Source organism: Crinia signifera, chromosome 1 (genome assembly GCF_055691185.1).
Source record: "Crinia signifera chromosome 1, ASM5569118v1, whole genome shotgun sequence".
Lineage (NCBI taxonomy): Eukaryota > Metazoa > Chordata > Amphibia > Anura > Myobatrachidae > Crinia > Crinia signifera.
The window spans coordinates 177,645,552-177,665,555 of record NC_139217.1 but is presented as its reverse complement, the minus strand read 5'-3'; the positions used below and the strand labels follow the sequence as shown (position 1 = coordinate 177,665,555).

General features: G+C 41.1%; 1 protein-coding gene across 1 annotated transcript in view; it reads left to right on the top strand.

The window, feature by feature from the left end:
* Nucleotides 1-20,004, top strand: part of EGF (epidermal growth factor) — a 125,092-nt gene that overhangs the window by 87,053 nt on the left and 18,035 nt on the right. The window contains exons 15-18 of the mRNA XM_083178130.1: nucleotides 6,953-7,120; nucleotides 9,586-9,702; nucleotides 14,352-14,474; nucleotides 18,657-18,779. Of these exons, the coding sequence (XP_083034256.1) occupies nucleotides 6,953-7,120; nucleotides 9,586-9,702; nucleotides 14,352-14,474; nucleotides 18,657-18,779 (531 nt within the window). The remainder of the gene's footprint in view (nucleotides 1-6,952; nucleotides 7,121-9,585; nucleotides 9,703-14,351; nucleotides 14,475-18,656; nucleotides 18,780-20,004) is intronic.

Genomic DNA, 20,004 nt, shown 5'->3' with positions numbered 1-20,004 from the left:
AAAATGCCGTAAATATGAGCAGAGAAACAGTCCCATGATAACAAGCTTAACCAGAGAGAGCAGGGCTTCCGTCAGAAATTCTGGGGCCCAGAACTGACAAAATTGACAGCCCCCCCCCCCCCCAAAAAAATAAACAGATCCTGCCGCACCTCTCCACCCTGTGACTTCACACTACTGTAGGTGTAGCACTGCAGGCCTGAAGGAACAATTCCGAGAACGCCAATGCAGAGGGAAGGCTTGTTCTAGGAAGTCCACCCTGCTCATCAGTCTGATGTTATTGTGCAGCCTGGTGCAGCTCATCAGGTATTGGCGGTAGAAGCTAGCATTGGCCCCATCTCTCTGTCCAGCGGCCGGACTCCAGTTCCCGTAGTCCCCCCTCGATGGCAGCCCTGGGAGAGAGAAGGATGAGAGCAGAACACCAGCCTGGATAATGAGAACTGATTATGTGCGACAGGCTCTTTATATGCAAAGGAAAGGAGTCAGCAGTCATGTCTTTCATCGTGTGAATTTAACTTTGTGATACATTGTATTACGTTACTACTATTATAATGACATCTCCAATCTGTATCTGACAGGAGGGGGAACACTGCCTAGGGCGCTCTAGGGCTTAACACCACCCCTGACGATTACCTATTACATTATCTGCACATGGACCCTAGATATATGAAATAAATCTAGTAAAGGACCAAAGGCCCAAATGCAAAAGAACATCCCTGATAACTGTATTATTACTATGTATTATTGCAAATAATCTTTCAAATGACAGTTTTCTTGAGCAAATGTCTCCGCCTGGACAGATAACAGTGACGAGGTCTCAGGTTTCTGCATTCCAGACTGCTGTCCTCAACGTTAGTCTATTGTCCTTTAACTAACTGTGGAATTAGACTCAGACTCTAAGAACAGCTGGGGGAAAGGATGGCATGGCAGAAGCCCATCTAATCCTCATTGTCATCATGTCATTCATGTTCCCTATTTAAGTAGTAACTAGAGGCAAGAGTGATAACAAAGACAGAAGGCATTATTACCACTAGCCACTAACTTTTTCAGGCCTTTTGGAAAACACGCTGACCCCATAAACATGACACATGACCACATAATTATGCTTAGAGGGTATAACATCGCTTACATTGTCATGACACTGTGTCCTCTTAAATAGTAACTAATATAGGTCTACAGCGCTTGTAAAACTGGCAACACTAAACAAATCAGTGTATTACTAAAAATGAATACCAGACCGATGTCTATTTTTATAGTCGAGTCAGTCTCTGAACACTGTACAAACCTATTGTGAGCCATTGTGATATATGACCTAAGAGAGCTATAAATCCCTATTATGATTAACTATGACATATTTTAGTTGCCTCTGGCAAAACTTTCCTTTCTTCTTTTTACCAAAGGAAAATATTGAATCTGAAACGTAGCCAAATTCTATCAGCGTTTCACAAGCTCCTTTGAAAAGACTTTGAAAGACTTGCACAATAGACATGATCAGATTCAAGCTTCGTTTATATGCCCATGATTTTACTGATATTTGATGTATTAAAGATCTCTGGAAGAAATTACAGGTACAACAAGGCAAACGGATGCACTGTCCTCGGGCCATGTAAATAAGTAGCATATGATATAATGAGTTTGCCGAATAAGACAGATGTTGCACAGCCTACGACATGATTCATAGGAACAGCAGCAGCTCCGTCTCACACACAGCGCCTGTCAGTACGTTATTATCTTCTCTCACATAATATGTTAGCAGGAAATATTCAACCAATTTTTGACGGTTTTTTTTTGGGATGGTGGTTTGTGGGAAAGTTCTTCCATCATCCCTAGATGGAAGCCTTTCAAACTGTTTTCATTGTCCAGGTTTAAGGGGATTTATGAATTGTATAATATGAGGACCCGGCAGTGTTTATTTATGTGCATAACCAAATGCGTCTACTTGTCCGCCTAATGTACACTCCCACCATACAGTCATCCAGCAAACCGGGTAAGATGAAATACCAGAAAAGGCATGGAAAGCATTACATTATACGTCAATGGATCTGCAGTAAACAATCTAGTTTCCCGTGCTTCTTAAATGAATGCACATATAGCACAATCCTGCAGTATGTACTACCATTCATTGTTGGCCTTTGAAGATGGTATTTTGGCCCAAAGTACCCTGCTGACATCACATAAAACAACAGTGCTTGTGACACAGGGGGGTAATTCAGACCTGATCGCACGGCTGCAATCAGTTAAGCCTCCGCTCTTCTCCAGTGATATCCCGCCTTGCTAATTCATTTGCTTCATGTGCGCATTGAAGTGTACAGGTGCACATCTGTTCACACCCATGCAAATATGTCTGAAATCCTTTATAACAGGCTCACCATCGGATGATTTTTACATAGGGCACAAGTCATCACAGGCACCACGCAGCCTGAGACTTACTGCGCTACGATGAAAAACAGGCGCATCCGGGCAGAAGCTGACGTCACCCCCCAAACACACACACATATACATGCCCACTCCCTGTCAATTACCTTGCGTAAGGCCAGCGAACAGAACTAGTTGCAGGAGTTCGTCACGATGCCCTTGTGCATGTGTTCTGTGAACCGTGCGATTTGGCAGCTGTGGGATCAGGTCACAATTGGGCCCACTGTACCAAGTTGAACTGTCTCGGTCACTGAAGTACCTGCTAGATGCACCCTTCCAAACTCTTTTATTTTATAGTCACCAAGGTTTTGCTTGCAGCCATGCCAGTCATATTTTATAGTCAATCATAATATATTCATGAACCTGATCACACAGGGGTTTTATGTTTATAATAATACATAAGGCACAACCTGTATATGATTGGTATCCATCATTTGCCCAGAGTTTCCACTTTTCGTCCAGTACCTATATGTTATAATACTGGATAAACATTAAGCAAATAATACACTTTTATGCTTTGATATTTAAACATACTAAACGAGCATTGGCATGGTGACTCTAAAGGGCCAGATAATAATAGGCTGCAAGATGCTATTTTATCTACCGCATATGCAAACGCAGGGGGGGGGGTTCTGTTTGCCCGGAAACCCCCCTCTTCTTTACAAGTGCCTTAAATTATGACAACAATAGCACTGGCATATAATATGATCAATAGAGCTGCCACCACATCATGCAGTATAAGGGACAGAGCAGAGCTGCTGCACATGCCTAGTGCACCAGCTTCTTCTACCACATTTACTGTATGTGTGGATCTGATCTCTCAAACATTGCAATGGACCAGAGAGTAGCTGCCAGGAGGAAGAGAAAGGAGCCTTACCATGAAGTGGGAGATTGTTAGCTTAGAAAGAGCAGTACTGGTTCTATTATGATTGTGTATTTATTTATTATGATGTTTAAACATTTCCTGGCCACTTTAATTGTTTAAAGCAGTATATACTATAGACCATATGTACTGTTAAATATTAATACTGTATTCCATACAGTATCCAGTTTATAAAAAAAAACAATTTCCAGGACTGTTACCACTCCCCCAGACTCCCGTATGTACTGCAATGTGCTGGAGAGAGGGAGATTTTGGATCACATTTGGAAACCCCACTCTTAAAATCCTGCTTTTGCCACTTCTACTTGTTGTATGCATTTTAAAGTCCTGAAACATGAGGTACCCAAAACTGATACCTGGAGACCTGGTGTCATCACAAACAGTACATACAGTACACAGTACCTAGGGCTATTATTGAACAGTTTATGACATGTATGTACATTTTGCCGTGGCTTTATTTCCAGTGTGTTCTTTGTTTATTTTTTTGCTAACAATTTTGTATATTGAATTAACTAAAAATGAATTATGTGACAGTAAGCCAACAAAGTAAATCAAATCATGACAGTTTAACTCAGGGCTGTATGTGATGGGGCTGCTTTATTCTGCTATGTAATGAAAATTACACTGTCAGGACTAATGTCTGTTGATTCGGTTGTCATACCATCATCAACTGAGCTGACATGGTGTGACAGGGACCTTAAGTTATTCCTAAGTATTATGTTGCACATGTTATGAATACCACAAATACCATGGACATTGTATGAATACACACCTGCGAGTCAGATACTGAAAAAGTTTTATGTTTTAAAGCAGCTCCCTTTTAAATTAACAGTATCAAAAAGATTCCTTTTTCTGATGGTGCAGTGACATTTTCTCTTCTATAAATTGTTTAGTTCATAGCGTATCTGCAGCAGTGCGTATCAATGGTAGCATTGTAGAGATAGTGGAGAGGTTGCTAATAGGGATTCGGCATGAAAAGCCGGCGGTCGGGATCCCGGCGTTCAAAATCCCGATGCCGGAATCCCGAACGCCGAAATCCCGACAAGGGGTGGACGTGGATCGCCCCCCCTTGCGGGCTCGCTGCGCTCACCACGCAGCGGGACTGGTGCCTCGCTACGCTTGGCACACTAATTTGTTCTCCCTCCGAGGGTGTTGTGGACACCCACGGGGGGAGAAAGTGTCGGGATTTCGGCATTCGGGATTCCGACGTCGGGATTTTGAATGCCGGGATCCCAACCGCCGGGATTTAAACTGCATCCCGCTAATAGCAACCAAAGCTTCTGTCATTTTCTAAACTGTTAAATAAATTATATTTGGAAGCTTACTGGTTGCTATGGACTTTGGGGAAGATGCATTTAAGGGAAAATGCTATAAAAACTGCATTATCAGGGTTTTTACCGCATTTCCCCATGCACTAAAAGTGGATCGCTAGGGTTTTCACAATATTGAGTAACGCCTGAAAAAGCTGACATTACCCTATAGAAGCCTATAGGCTTCTCTCCGCCGTGGTATTTGAGGGATCCCTCATGGATCCCTCCGAGCATGCCCCGCTGTCGGCGCCATCCCTCCAGCTCCATCAGACCAAAAGTCCAACGCCGAAGCCACTTCGCAGAGGACAGCTGCGATTGCATGAGCTGTCCTCAGCATTATTAATTGCATATGTTAGTGCATAACTGCATATGCGATCATTAACAATGCGGTAACTGACGAATGCTGGCGATGTAAGGTGGCGGATGTTAATGCACCCCCCAATGACTTCTTCACATTAGTACATCTTCTTCACATTAGAAGTAAAAACACTTCCATTGCTTAGTTGGGCACCGTAGGCTTGCAAAACATGCAGTTTCCCCAAAGAGGTGAGAAGCAGCGTTAGCCTTTTATAATATACTGTAGGATACTAACAGCTACATCAGGGGTGTGCAAACACTCAGTGACCCCCTAGGACTGGGTACACACTTACACAACCTGTGTGCAGACTGATGTATCTGCCTACCATGTGGCCAATTCTGGTACACACACACACTTACTTATTGGCCGCACAATAGACCTTATTCTGGTCGACTCGCAAGGCTGCAGAGTAATATATTTCTCTGAAATCCATCAGTAAAGGTTCCCACACACGGATAGATATTGGATCCAATCCAATGTCTATCCAATTTACCTTCAAATCCAGAACACCTCTGATCATGTCCACGCACAGAACAATTGAGTCAACAATCAGAGGATTAGATGGGTCGTTTAATGACCCAACTAACCCGGCAAATCATATACCACATCATTGCCACATTGTTCATCATGCATACAGACACAACAATGTGTCCAAATCATGCACAACCTTTTGTTCATCTTTCCACCTGCAAAAGGGATCGGCAGACTCGATGAACGACCCGCGGGCAACCACATTGGATCATGATCAAGCTAAAACACAGTAAGCTTTTAACCGATTGGTCATTCCGATTAGTCGGAATCAACCATATTGTTTTAAAAATCTTAAAGTGTGTCGAGCAAAATAACAAAAGCCCACAATCTGTCCTATTTCATAGAGAAGTTTTATTAACTTACACATGGGATATTCGATTTAGAAAGGAAAAGGAAAATACATTATAAATACGTTACATGATCCAGCAGATAACTATAACACAAGGCTTCACTTATCAATATGTCTTCCCTCGGTATAAGTGGAAAACTCCAGCCTGACAGCTGACACTGATGAGCTCATTATGGAAGAAGACTTTTCCATTCATAAAAAGGTGTTAGAGTGGTGATTTGCGAGAGCAGACTGCAGGCTTATCATTTGCTCAATAAAGACTTTATGAAATAGTGCCGTGGAAAAACTGCTAATGCCTCTGAAACAACAGCAGGTAGTACGGGATTAGTGTAATCTTCTCCCAAATATGTTTTTATTTACAGGGTATTTTAAGCGCACTCAGGTGTATCATTTATGAGAGTTTTGTTTTGTGAGCTTATCGTTCATTACACTGTTGGTCCTGGGCACGTTCGCCCTAAATAGACAATAAAGCAAAAGTGAGTCATTGTTTTTCTACACGCTTGTAACTACATTGCAATCATAATCTTTTATAGTGTTAGGAGGATGGAATTAGAAGAGCCACTTTGTTTTGATACCCTTCATGGATTGAATTGTATTTCTGGCTGAGACATAAAGAATGGAAAAGGGGAAGAGAACTGCTTTAGATGCCTTGATGTAGCATAATAGAAGCTTTACTGTGCTGACTATCTAATCTGAGAATACTTGTGATGTGTCCAGATATCCTGGCTTGGCACCACTCTATTCTGAGGGAGTGTCCTCGTTCATCTTCTTTAAAGGCACAGGCTTAAGCCCTGGCTCATGTTCAAAGTGAAATGTGCCCGCTGGTTAGAAGTGTAACGCTGATTCGGTCTTTGGTTTAAACTTAGTCTCTGCTTATTACAAAACATGCACCAAATTATGGGAGAGTCAGCTAAACACCTGACCAAAATAAAGCATCATTCTAGTCACTAGCTGTCTATATTTACCTACTGATCCTATTATGCTCTAATTCCCCTTATAATACTCACAATAAAAAAAAAAGAGAGAGCCAAGTTGTGCAGCTTAGTAATGACAGATACAGTGAATATATAATTACTTTAAGATGAAGTTTGACAGTTTTCTCTGTTGCAGCCATTGCAGACATCAGACAGGAGCCTAGAAAACATCTAGCTGTAAGCAATGAGACAGCGAGATATCGGCCTTCCCTTTATGGCCCACTTACTACCAACTTCTATGGGACTGGGATAAGAGAAGATGCAAATGGCAGCAATGAGTTGGATGCAGAAATATTGGTGTCAGGTAGGACACATGCCAGCTTGCTGTCATACATATTATCCATCTCTGTCCATGTTTCTGTAAAATAACTTGTAACATACAGTATTATGGGGGACATTTACTAAGATGTGTATTCTACTTCACATGTGATTTTGCTATGGGCAACCAATCAGAATCTATTTCTTATTTATTTAGCACCCTCTAGAACACATGACTTCAACCTGTGGCCCTCCAAATGTTGTAGAACTACATGTCCCAGCATGCCCTGACAATTTTGGCATGCTCTCATAGGAAAAATTGTGGCAATGCATGTTGGAACATGTAGTTTCACAACATCTGGAGAGCCACAGGTTGAAGACCCATGCTCTAGAAGATCGTAGACAGGATCTGATTGGTTGTCCATAGCAACATCACATGTGAAATAGAATATACATCTTAGTAAATTTCCCCCTATATACCTTCCAACATGACCCCTCACCAGGAGGGACACACTGCCCTGTTCCTGGACTTCCCACTTAAGGTATGACTGCCATCACCTGTGTTGAACAGGTTAATTGATTACCAAGGTGTTTCAACACAGGTGTTGGGAATCATTCATTAAGAGGGAAGTCCAGGAACAGAGCAATGTGTCCCTCCTGGAGAGGGTCATGTTGGGAGGTATTATATTATAATTAAGAACCATTAGTCGGAATATCTCAATAAGATTGTTAGCCTATTACATGTTGCCAATAGAAATATGTCTCTTTTCTTCTAAAAAGCTTTCTTTTGTAACAGACATATCAATGGGCTCCATTGAGGTAGCATAAAGAAAAAACTCTTATCTCAAGGGAATGTTCATTATATCTTGTGATGGAGAGTAAGGAATGAAGCTGACAATTTCATCTTAGATGTAAATAAATACAGGCACACAAACATGTACGAGTTACAGGATAGTACAAAAAGTCTGTACTCACATCTAGAAAATTAGCACCAATGGCTGGGGTGTCAGCCACTGCGACCTCTACCAAGATCCAGATTTATAAAAACATTATAAAAGGACATTAACCAGAGATACATCAAATATTTAAGTGATGTATCCCTTTCATATTTAGGCAATATCAATGTTTCGGTTAACATGTGACCTTTATCATCCTTGCACTCAGATCAGCAGAACACCAAAGGTCCCACATAGTAGGGCTGCTATAAATTAATATGTAATAAATATATTTCTGCTATCTTTGATGTACGGTATCTCTTATGAGTCCCTTTTATGTTATTTCTATCTATCTCTCTATCTATCTATCTATCTATCTATCTATCTATCTAGCTCTTTATCATTTACTACTATAATTATTCTAAACGCAAAATTAGCACTATTACAATGACTGTCAATTCTGTGTCACTCCAGCCCCCACTCCTAGTGATTAAATCCATGGAATGTTATATACTTTTTATATGTTCATTATAGAAGGCATCTTAGTAGGAGCCTCACACGCAATGCAAGTCAACCATGGATTTATGAACTAATAAAATTCTATAATTAATGGTTTTGGTAACTTTTGAAAGCTATTATAAAGAGAAGCTTTTTAATATGAAGGTACCCCATTGTTACAGCTCCCACTCTAAGGTGTGTCCTAGGAGCACAGGTTGGTTGTCTCTAATATTTGGGAACATGTCTGTAAAGATTATTCCCACAGCACATACCTGTCTACACATACACAGCAGATTCACAGTATAACCCTTCAGAGTGGAGTTTTCATTGAACTGCCATCCTAAGTTTGTATCTTTTTCAAATTCCTCATTTAGGAGGGAACTTTGGTCATAGTAAGCTTACTCTGGTCAAATACTCTTCATCAGGATATGTCCTATAGATATGTCTACCGAACATTAAAACAAGTTTTCAATAATGTAGATTTTTTTTTTATTAATTGGAAGGCTGATATGTTTTCTAATCTAGCTTATTCGGGCCCCTAATATGCGGGCCCCATTACCCAATGCTACAAGCAGATATTTGCAGGTGTTACTAGGATGTTCACTATCCATGCCACTTTTGCCTTTATAAGCTATTATATCTGAATAAACTGATATTTTTTGCACTTTTTGTTGTTTTGACGCTTAATTTTACAAATTATTTCAATATACATAGACTAAACTAAGCGAATGACACATACTGTATTATGCATTACAGGAGCAATATCACACAACACTCTGTCTGTAATAAAACGATATAGAAAGTGAAGCACATTCATTTATAAATGTGTGTTGTCTGTCTTATTTGCAACACAGAACTGATCCATGAATTCATAATATTAATCTAGTCAAAGCTGGTTTTGTAGGAAACTATAGACAATAGTGCACTGCAATAACTAGTTGCCATGATTGTATTTTAAGAATAATCCATATTGAACTGAAAAAGTAATCTAAAAAGGTCACATAGCGGGTGCACCTGTTACGCCTGTAATTCTTTCTTTGGCAGAAATGTGAGGTTGTAAACTTTGTTCTCCAAACAGATGAGAGTGGCTGTATGTACAGGCAGTGCGATATCAATGCACATTGCGTGCCGTCAGAGGATGGACCAAGATGCCAGTGCTTGGAAGGCTATACCGGGAATGGAGAGTCCTGTAATGGTAATGACATTTGGCAAACCCTTACTTTTTACTTTCACTGGAGAACTTGTGACATAAAGGTATGACGGGTTCTCAGAGCCAAACCACTGTTGTAAAACTCACAGAAATGCCGCGTACATTGGCTAGCTTTAATACCATTATTTTCCTTGGCACTGAGGACCTTTATGAAATAACTGAGAACATACCAGAGGGATCTACATGACAAAACCTGCAGTTATGTTAACATGTTAAAAAATTGTATTGCATGTGCTTGTTCCTAATCACTGGGGTGGAACTATTCGCTCTGTTAGCCCATTGTCACTGTACAAAAGTTAGAAAATGTTTATTCAGAGGAGACAGATCTTCTCCCAGCACAACTACTGCACCCACGAAAGTATAAATAAACCAGGTCCAGAAGCTAGCTAAAATATATATTTCCTACAATTAGGCAAGACACCAACGATAATTAACTTCTATAGTAGAAGTTATGTTTTTAGAAAACTATTAAATAAATATTTGCTGCATGCACAATAATATTCTAAAGAAACAAGTGAAACCTTCTAATAGAGAGAAAATGTTAAGGCCATAAAGAATTTATATTATTTTATTTTATTATGTTACTTTCTACATTAGTTTAAAATGCATTTAAATAATTGAAGGTAAGAATATAGTATTTGTAACCTAGTTGTTGGTAAATATACACTGTGCTATAAAGGGATCAAAGAATTCTCTTTTTACTATATTATTATAATAAATAATACTACATATGATATTACCTCTAATGAAAAAAATGACAAAAGTTATTATTTCTATTATTAATTTGTCTGTTTAGAAATTGCATTTTCAATTTTCTGGATTGGTCTTTATGCTTACAATAGTAATTGTATCGAGAATCCAGCAGTAAAATTAAAACTAACTATCCTTGGGGTTTGTGCAAATGAGTGTAGTGTAGAGCATAGGGTACTATGTAAAAGTGCTCCTATAGTACTCTATTCTACTGTTCTAAGCATTAATGCTTCTGAATGGTGCAAGCAATGTGCAAATTGTGTAAATTGGATTACTGGATTACTAATATCAGGTCATACTTAATAGGCTATAAGAACATGGGTTAAACATATTATAACATCAATCAAATGAAAATGTGTTCATACAATAAGTCCTGCATGAATAATTAAGTCATAATTACAATGCAATTTTTTTTATCTTCCTCCACTTTGACTTTAGTTATTACCTTTGCTCAATTGCATATGAAAAGCCATGTTTTATGATCATAGCCATATACATATATATACTATATATAGTATAAATACACAATGGGAAAATGCCATATTAATAAACACTGTTTTAAATATATAATTCAACAATTATTTCTACATATGAAACTTCCAGACCACTTTGCAAAAATGAATGACACCCTTTTTCAGTACTACTTATAAGATCATTGATGAGAGTGGTCTATCATGCGGGCAGGGTGTGCAGTACACACAAGACAATTAGGCAGTCTCATACCACACTCTCTGCCTATACCAACTGGCCACTGTGGATGCCTGTGTGGCACCCCTCTTCCGGCACACATTTGGTGATATGTTTGGAAAGATGGGTCTGTGTAGAAGTAGAAAAAGATTCCGTAACTGCTAAAGAGTTTTAACCTTTACTGCATCCGACTATCTTTCAAAATATGTCACTGGCAAAATGACACCAATGTAAATGATTTTGGGTAGACTGCTGCATTATGCCAACCAACCCTAAAAGTGCCCCTGATTAAAGTAGTGTGAATATTTTTAAGAAGCTGTAAAGTACACATTATTTTTTCTCCATATTATATAATGTAATTCATACTGTAGCTGACATTTCTTTTTATATACAAGACTGACATTATAATTAAATATACTCTGGAATGTAAATACTGTGTAACTTTATTTGTTTCACACATATATTTTTGGCACGTGTGAATTTACAGTACACCATAAATCGTTTTGCACTTTATGAATTTAAAAGTCAGCTCACTCCACTAACTCCCCCCTGGAACACAGCTGCCAAACATACCCTAACATTACTGATATTATACCAGAAACTAGAAGATGAAGAAGTACAGTAGAGACCACATTCCATAACCTTCATTTTGAGGAGTCAGGGGGATTATAAAAGGCATTTGCTAGTAGTGTAGAAAATGTAGTATTCTTATCAGAATTTGTACGGGACTCTGCCTGCCCTCCCTCCTCTATCCCCCTTCGATGCTCCAACCCCCAACTGTGGGACTCGCCTTTCACCCGATTCCTTAAAAAGTGCTCTCGCACTGCTGAGCGCTTCTAGAAGAAATCACGCTCCCTTGCGGATTATCTCCATTTCAAATTCATTCTTTCCTCCTTCAGCTCTGCCCTTGCTCTGGCCAAGGAATCCTACTTTAAGTCCCTCATCCTTTCCCAATCATCCAATCCCCGCAGGCTCTTCGCCACCTTCAACTCCTTGCTCTCCCCCCCCCCCTTTCAGCTCTTCCGTCCTCCATCGTAGCCGCTGATTTTGCTACCTACTTTTCAACCAAAATCTCCTCTCTCAGGACTGCCATCACTGCTGCCATGACCTCTACCCTCTCCCTCCTCCCCTCCTACATCTACACTCCCCTCCTTCCAACCCCTGTCCTCATTTTACCCCACCACTGCTGCTGAAGTCCACTCTATCCTTCAATCCGCTTCTCCCTCCACCTGCCCGCTCGATCCTATCCCCTCCAATATTGTCCGTCGTCTCAGTCCGTCAGTCTGCTCTCACCTGACTCACCTCTTTAATCTTTCCCTATCCTCTGGGATCTTCCCTTCCTCCTTCAAACACGCTCTTGTCTCCCCAATTCTCAAAAAAAACAAATCTGGACCCCAACTCTCCATACAACTACAGGCCCATCTCCCTCCTCCCTTTTGCCTCCAAGCTCCTAGAACGTCTGACCTATAATCTTCTCCTAAGCCACTTTACTGCTAACTCCATTCTAGACCCCCTCCAATCCGGGTTCCGCCCTTTACATTCCACTGAAACTGCCCTGACCAAAGTCACTAACGATTTACTATCGGCTAAATCCAAAGGCCTCTTCTTTATCCTCATCCAGCTTGATCTGTCGGCTGCCTTTGACACTGTTGACCACCCTCTCCTGCTCAACACCCTCCGCTCCTTTGGCATCACTGGCACGGTCTTCTCCTGGTTCACCTCATACCTCTCCGATCGCTCCTTCTCCGTCTCCACTCCGAGCTCCTCCTCTCCTACTACCCCGCAGCCAGTCGGTGTTCCCCAAGGGTCAGTCCTTGGCCCTCTCCTCTTCTCCCTCTACACCACCACTCTGGGCACCCTCATCAGCTCCTATGGTTTTCATTACCACCTTTATGCTGATGATACCCTAATCTATCTCTCCTCCCCCGACCTATCCCCATCACTCCTGTCCAAGGTCTCCGAATGCCTCACGGCCATCTCAGCCTGGATGACCCAACGTTTCCTGAAACTAAACATGGCTAAAACTGAACTTCTAATCTTCCATCCCCCGAACATCCCCTCTTCTCCCACTATCTCCATCAGCATTAGTGAAACCGAGATCACCTCCACCGACCAAACGCGCTGCCTCGGTGTCATCATTGACTCCTCCCTCTCTTTCACCCCCCACATTCGTGCTCTCTCACAGTCTTGCCGCTTTCACCTACGCAACATCTCACGCATCAGACCATTCCTCTCCACTGACGCGACCAAAATTCTCATTCACTCTCTTGTCATCTCCCGCCTTGACTACTGCAACATCCTTCTCTCTGGGCTACCTCTCACCCGCCTCGCACCTCTCCAATCCATTCGCTGCTGCTAGGCTCATCTTCCTCTCCCGCCGCTCTACCTCCGCCTCCCCCCTCTGTCTATCTCTTCACTGGCCCCCCATTCCTTTCCAAGTTCTCTTTAAACTCCTCACCACCACCTACAAGGCTCTCTCCTCCACCACCCCTCCTTACCTCTCTTCACTGATCTCTATCCACACTCCCTCCCGTCCTCTTCGCTCCATCGCTGACCGCCGACTGACCTCTCACCTAATCACCTCCTCCCACTCCCGTGTCCAAGACTTCTCTCGCGCTGCCCCCTGCACTGGAACAACCTCCCGCCACCCATCAGGCTTTCTGATTCCCTTACCTCCTTCAAGCGCTCCCTCAAAACCCACTTTTTTCGACTAGCCTATCCCTCCTCCTAACCTCTTTTGATCCTCCTATCCTGCCTCCGTTCCCCTCCGTTCCTACTTATCCTGTTGTTTTTCGTTCGTCCACCCACCTATTTTTAGTATGTTAACTCTTATGAGTAGGGTCCTCCTGCATCACGTACTCACCCTACCTCTTTACCTCACCTGTCCTCCTGTCCTCTTCTTCCCTTCCTCAACTTCATCTTCAGTCTCCTCGACAATTTTGACACCTACTTCTGAACTGATGCTGATTTTATTTCTACCAGCTATACCCCTATTTATACTGTATTTTTCAAAACACCCTGTACGTTACCTTGTCATTTGTTTTTTTGTTTGCTATGTACGGCGCTGCGGACACTTTGCGGCGCCTTATAAATAAACGTACTACTACTACTACGTGATTGTGAAAATAATGCTTTATTCTCTTTATCAGATTATAAGTATTATAAGATCCATTTCATATCATAATTTTTCCTTGCAGATATTGATGAATGCTCTGTACAGTTTGCTGCCTGTGATCCACTGGCAGAATGTATCAATATGGAGGGTGGTTATATGTGCAAGTGCAGAGAAGGCTTTCTGGGAAACGGACTGGAGTGCATTGGTAAGTACAGTCCAAAAAGCTTATTTACACAATTGACTAAATGTCTCAAGGCATGGGTGTTTTCTGATGTTATGTATATATGGACTAGTGTCTATCTGTGTACACTACTATCCAGGGGAAGGGCGGGGGGGGGGGGTGATTTCAATATTCTAAGAGTACAATATCATAAGTGAAATAGGTACTTATGTAGTATCTGGGCTGCCGATTTTGTGATTGTATGCCTTACCTTAAGGCATACAATCAGATGCGATGCGATTTTGCATAGGATTCAATGTTAAGAAGGTCCTGTTCATTTCCCCACTATCCAAGTGGGCATAGAGTTGATTTTATATAGTGTGGCGAGCGCAGCGAGCCACCGTGCCCGAAGCGTGGCGAGCGAAGCGAGCCCCGCGAGGGGACGCATATTTCTTAAAAAGTATTCTGTGTCCCCTTGCGGGGCTGGCTACGCTCGCCACGCTTCGGGCTCGGTGGCTCGCTGCGCTCGCCACAGGTTTATATCCAACTCCATGCCCACTTGGATAGTGGGGAAAGGAAAAGGACCCCTTTTTCCCATTGAATTCTATGTTAAAATGGACTCAGACCATTTTAACATTGAATCCTATGGAAAAATCTTGACCATCGCATCGCATACGATTTGGTCGCATGCGATGCGATGCGATCCGATCCGATTTCTAAATCGGACGCCCAGATACTACATAAGTACCGTGTAATATAATAAAAGTACAATATAATTAAAGAGTACAAGCAATATAATAAAAACATTCCTGTTTATTTTGACATTCCTGAACACTTGACATATTTATCGCTTCGTCTTTCCCCTCTTGTCTCTGTGGCCCTTATTCTAGTTGAATCGGATGGATGCGTATTTTTCGGACAGGAACCGGGTGTTCTTAGCCCGCCTTCTGTAAGGCTCGCTCACACCGTCCGAATGCGGTAAAACGCAGACCGAACGGACTGCGAGTGGATTTTTCATGTGAACACCTCCTCCATCTGTGGGAACCTCCCCCATCATTCGATGGTCGCCGACCATCGAATGCTGGACCGAGTGGTCATGCAGCACCGAGTGCTCCAGACCACTCGGGTATTTCTCCGTGCAAAAGCAGGGATATGGGTGGGCAGCTGGCATCCGGCTATGTCATATGTCCGCCCCCCACACGTGTGTCACAGCTGGATTACCATACGTACACCCAGCGGCCCATGAAACGCGGGGCGTACGCATATGGTAATGAGCAAAATCAGCCCTTCACGTCCCTCTCCACCACGTGCTCGGATGGTTCTGTACGATCATTTTCTGCACGTGTCGTGTTTGGACGTGTGAGGCGTTCGCACCTGCGCAGATACGCAGCTGCACATGCACAAACACCAACCATCGGCTGTCCGGCCGCATTCGGAGCCATCCGACTCAATCAGAGTAAGGGACTGTATGTCTTGTACATGTTCCCCGTTCTTTCATGTTTTTTTCTTGAGTTAAATTTTTCGCAAAGTTTGAATTTTTTTATATTCTTTATTTGTCCCATTGTGAAATACTATGTCTTATTTTATATGTATTGTACTTCCTTATTGCTTTATATAATACAAATTCAATTGAAAAAGAAAAACATTCCTGTTTCGTATAGTGACCGGTAACAACTAACAAGCAGGTACAGTATATGTCAGCCATATTAAGTTACTATTTAGACCGGCTGGGTAATTTCTCCAGGGACAAGTGAGTGAGGACCTTGTTATGTACAGTACATTACTAAATGGATAAATAGGTAATGCATCCTGTAGGTGCAAATTGTACAATTGTAAAAATGCTGGCCGTTCCCTTGCTAATGCAGGCATGGCAATCAGACCCTATGTTTCCTGATAAATCTCATCAATCACCTGTTTAGAGTATTAGATTTTCAGTTCCTAGGAGCTCCTCCAGCACCGTCAATTGACTATGTTATTCAACGTTAATGTATAATATGCTGGTTTAAGTAAATTTTACCTTCACTGCAACAAAGTCCAGTGTGTGTTAAGCTTCTATTTTTGTGTTTGGAAAATGACAAAAGCTGGTTGGCTGGTACTTTATCTCTGGCCACTTTATGTCCGTATAAGACTTTGTACATCAGCCCATAAAAAATCACATGGCATGCGTTGTATATATGTGCTTGTGTATTAACGTATTACATTTTTACATTAATTGGGAAGCTGCCAAATCTCCATGTGCAGTAGTGTGTGATTGGATGTTTCCTAAGCCAGAAATGAGCCAATCGCATTTATCATGTTGCTTCATTGTAGGCAGTCATGGACATTGCTCATATACAACACAACTGCTTTCTTTACCTGCTGCAGTGTCGTTATTGTCTGGCCCTGCCCTTAGATCAATGGCTAAAGCCAAATATTTGCATAAAGCCTTATATCTGCATTTCTTTTGCCACCTGCACGAGTAAGGGACACAAATGGAACAAGTTCATAGATTTCTTGGAAATCATTATAATGAAGGCACAGCTCAAATCTGCAATGACCAAGTAGTTAAACTCGTTGAGTAACCTTTTCTGTTGAATAGTCATGAGGGTCATGGAGTTGCCACTTAAATCCTAACAACAATAATGCCAATGCCACACCAGCTGGCAGAGTATTATATGTTTTTAAACACACAAAAAATCGGCAATTTTGCATTTTGAATTATCTGAAATTTATGCTAAACACCTTGGAAATAGTTGACATGATGTTGAAAATTTTGTGACAATAATCTGCTGTAGTAGAAAAGGGCACAGTGCAAAATGTAAATATTCAAGTGGTTAAAAAATATGAAAAAGAGACATTAGTTAAAAACAACATTACTTATACAGGATTTTTCTTGCTAAAAGCACTACTGGGGACATCTGTAACAGCACTACTGGGGACATGATGTGTAACTGGCACTACTGGGGACATGATATGTAACTGGCACTACTGGGGACATGATATGTGACTGGCACTACTGGGGACATGATATGTAACTCACACTACTGAGGACATGATATGTACTAACTGGCAATACTGGGGACATGATATGTAACTCACACTACTGGGGACATGATATGTAACTGGCACTACTGGGAACATGATATGTAACTGGCACTACTGGGGACATGATATGTAACTGGCACTACTGGGGACATGATATGTAACTGGCACTAAATATGTGCAAGAAAATGATTGCTTGGCATTCAAATTCAGTGCCTGAGATAGTACACATTCTTTGTGTCATGTTTTGAAACCTTGTTTTATGCACAAATAAAATATATTTGTGTGTATTTAATGTGTTTGGTGTGTTTGTACAACATTAAATGCAAGATACCTCAAGATACATCATTGAAATATAAAAATATACTGAAATACGGAATAATCAGTTATCCAAAATTCTTCTGGTCCCGAACATTTTAGATAAGGGATACTCAACCTGTATATGACACTGCCATTTTTCAAGAAGTGTTTGTTTTTTGTCATTCTGCTTTCTCTATAGCCTAATATCTAGCATTAAATAGCTAACATGGAGAAATGTAGTATATTTATGGAGTAATAGTAATGGCAGTAATTTAGCAAAATATAGAACATTGATTACATTTGTAAGTGTTACTGCTTTTTCCCTCGACAGTATGCTTACAGCAGCCTGGTATACAGATGTCTGGCTCCATCCTGATCCTGATATTGGGGATTATTCAGACCAGTTTGCACGGCTGCTAATTTGCAGAGCCCTGGTATGAGGTATATGCCGCCGAGCCAGAGGGAAATGCTGCCCTGTGCAAGGCTACGAATTGCTGTGCAAGGCTTGAGAATATTATGCTGATCGTCATATAGCTGAAAATTCATTTAATGATTTTTCCAGTGTGTGCAGTCTTTGCGTAGCCCAGGACTTTCTCAGCAGGTGCAATAGAAACAGGCTGATCGGTGCCGAATTTGACATCACACGACTTCCCTTAAAACACATGGGCAGGCCTGCAATTTCACTGAGACTCCCAAATGCCAGCTTCCTGTCAATCAACTTGCGTACGGCCAGCAATGGCTGGATTTTATCGCGGGATGGCCCCAACTCTGAAGAACCCCCATAGCTAATTTCCTATGTAACTGTAATTCTCTTTTTTGTTACTATTTCTTTGCAGATGCACAGTACTTTTTTGTGTTCTCAATTCAGACATTATATTCTATTAACTGTAAACCTTTGTCTGGCAGATATCGATGAATGTGCACTAGGAAATCATGGCTGTGGAGAGATGTTTCAGTGCACAAACACCCCAGGGAATTACACCTGTATATGCACTAACGGGCTTCCTGGAGCTGCAGATAACTGTATAGGTCAGTTGTTTTAATGAGCATCGAGATATTGGTTAACCAGCAAAGCAATCTTTTACACTGGAGCCAAACATTCATTGCATATTTAAAAAGCTTTTCATATGTCTGATGCTACTATTTTTAAATTATCCTCAACATTTCTTTGCAATAATATCTTTGTTAAGTACTTTCATTATCCCCGTTTCATTTAGTTTAAATGACCAATTTAAAAATGCAAGTGTTTAATGCTTTTAAATGCTTTACTTCTTTGCTGCAATATAATAATGATATAGTTATTTATTCTTCAAAGCCAGTTGCTTGCTATTAGCAGCTGTCCTTTCACAATCTCTGTCATGTAAATGTAGTTGTATCTTTTTTACTAACTAATCCTACCAACTACTTGTGGAAAATTGATTTTCAATTTCCAAAGCATCCTGTATGTACTACTAAGTGCAGTCCTCATGGTATTAATTATTTATATGTTTGTATGCTTTTCCAGTTGCCTAAATGTTAATGCATTTCCCATCAGTGTCTGTTTATCTGTATTGCTCTATAGCCCCCACATATATTTTCCTTATCAGGATATGTTACACCTGTGAGATCAGCTCTATGGAGGAAATTTACTAAGATGGGAGTTCTGGTTCACATGTGACGTTGCAATGGACAACCAATCAGATACTATTATCTTCTAGAAGGTGCTAAATAAAAAGAAGTAGATTCTGACTGGTTGCCCATAGCAACATCCCATGTGCAATAGAACTATCTTAGTAAATTTGCCCCTATATTTTTGAAACAAGGAACTGGGATACCCAACTCAATGAGGTTCTATGCATCTGTAATGATCATAAATATTCTATGTCTAAAACATAGAAATCCTGTAAAAATCAGAACACCAGGGAGCCTACTGTAGATAGAAATAATGCCACATATACTTAAAGTGGTCTTCTACATTGGTGGGCTGGGGTGGTAGTCAAAATAGCCCCCATGTACACTTACATTCTCCCTACCGCTAATTACCATTTCACAATCCAATAGCACAGACATACTGTAGCAATCTGTACCTGTACCAGCAAAACCATGTGCACTACACAGGTGGGGCAGATGTAACATGTGCAGAGAGAGTTAATTTGGGGTGGGGTGTGTTGAAACTGAAATTTAAATTGCAGTGTTAAAATAATGCAGCCAGTATTTATCCTGCGCAGAAACAAAATAACTCACACAAATCGAACTCTCTCTGCACATGTTACAT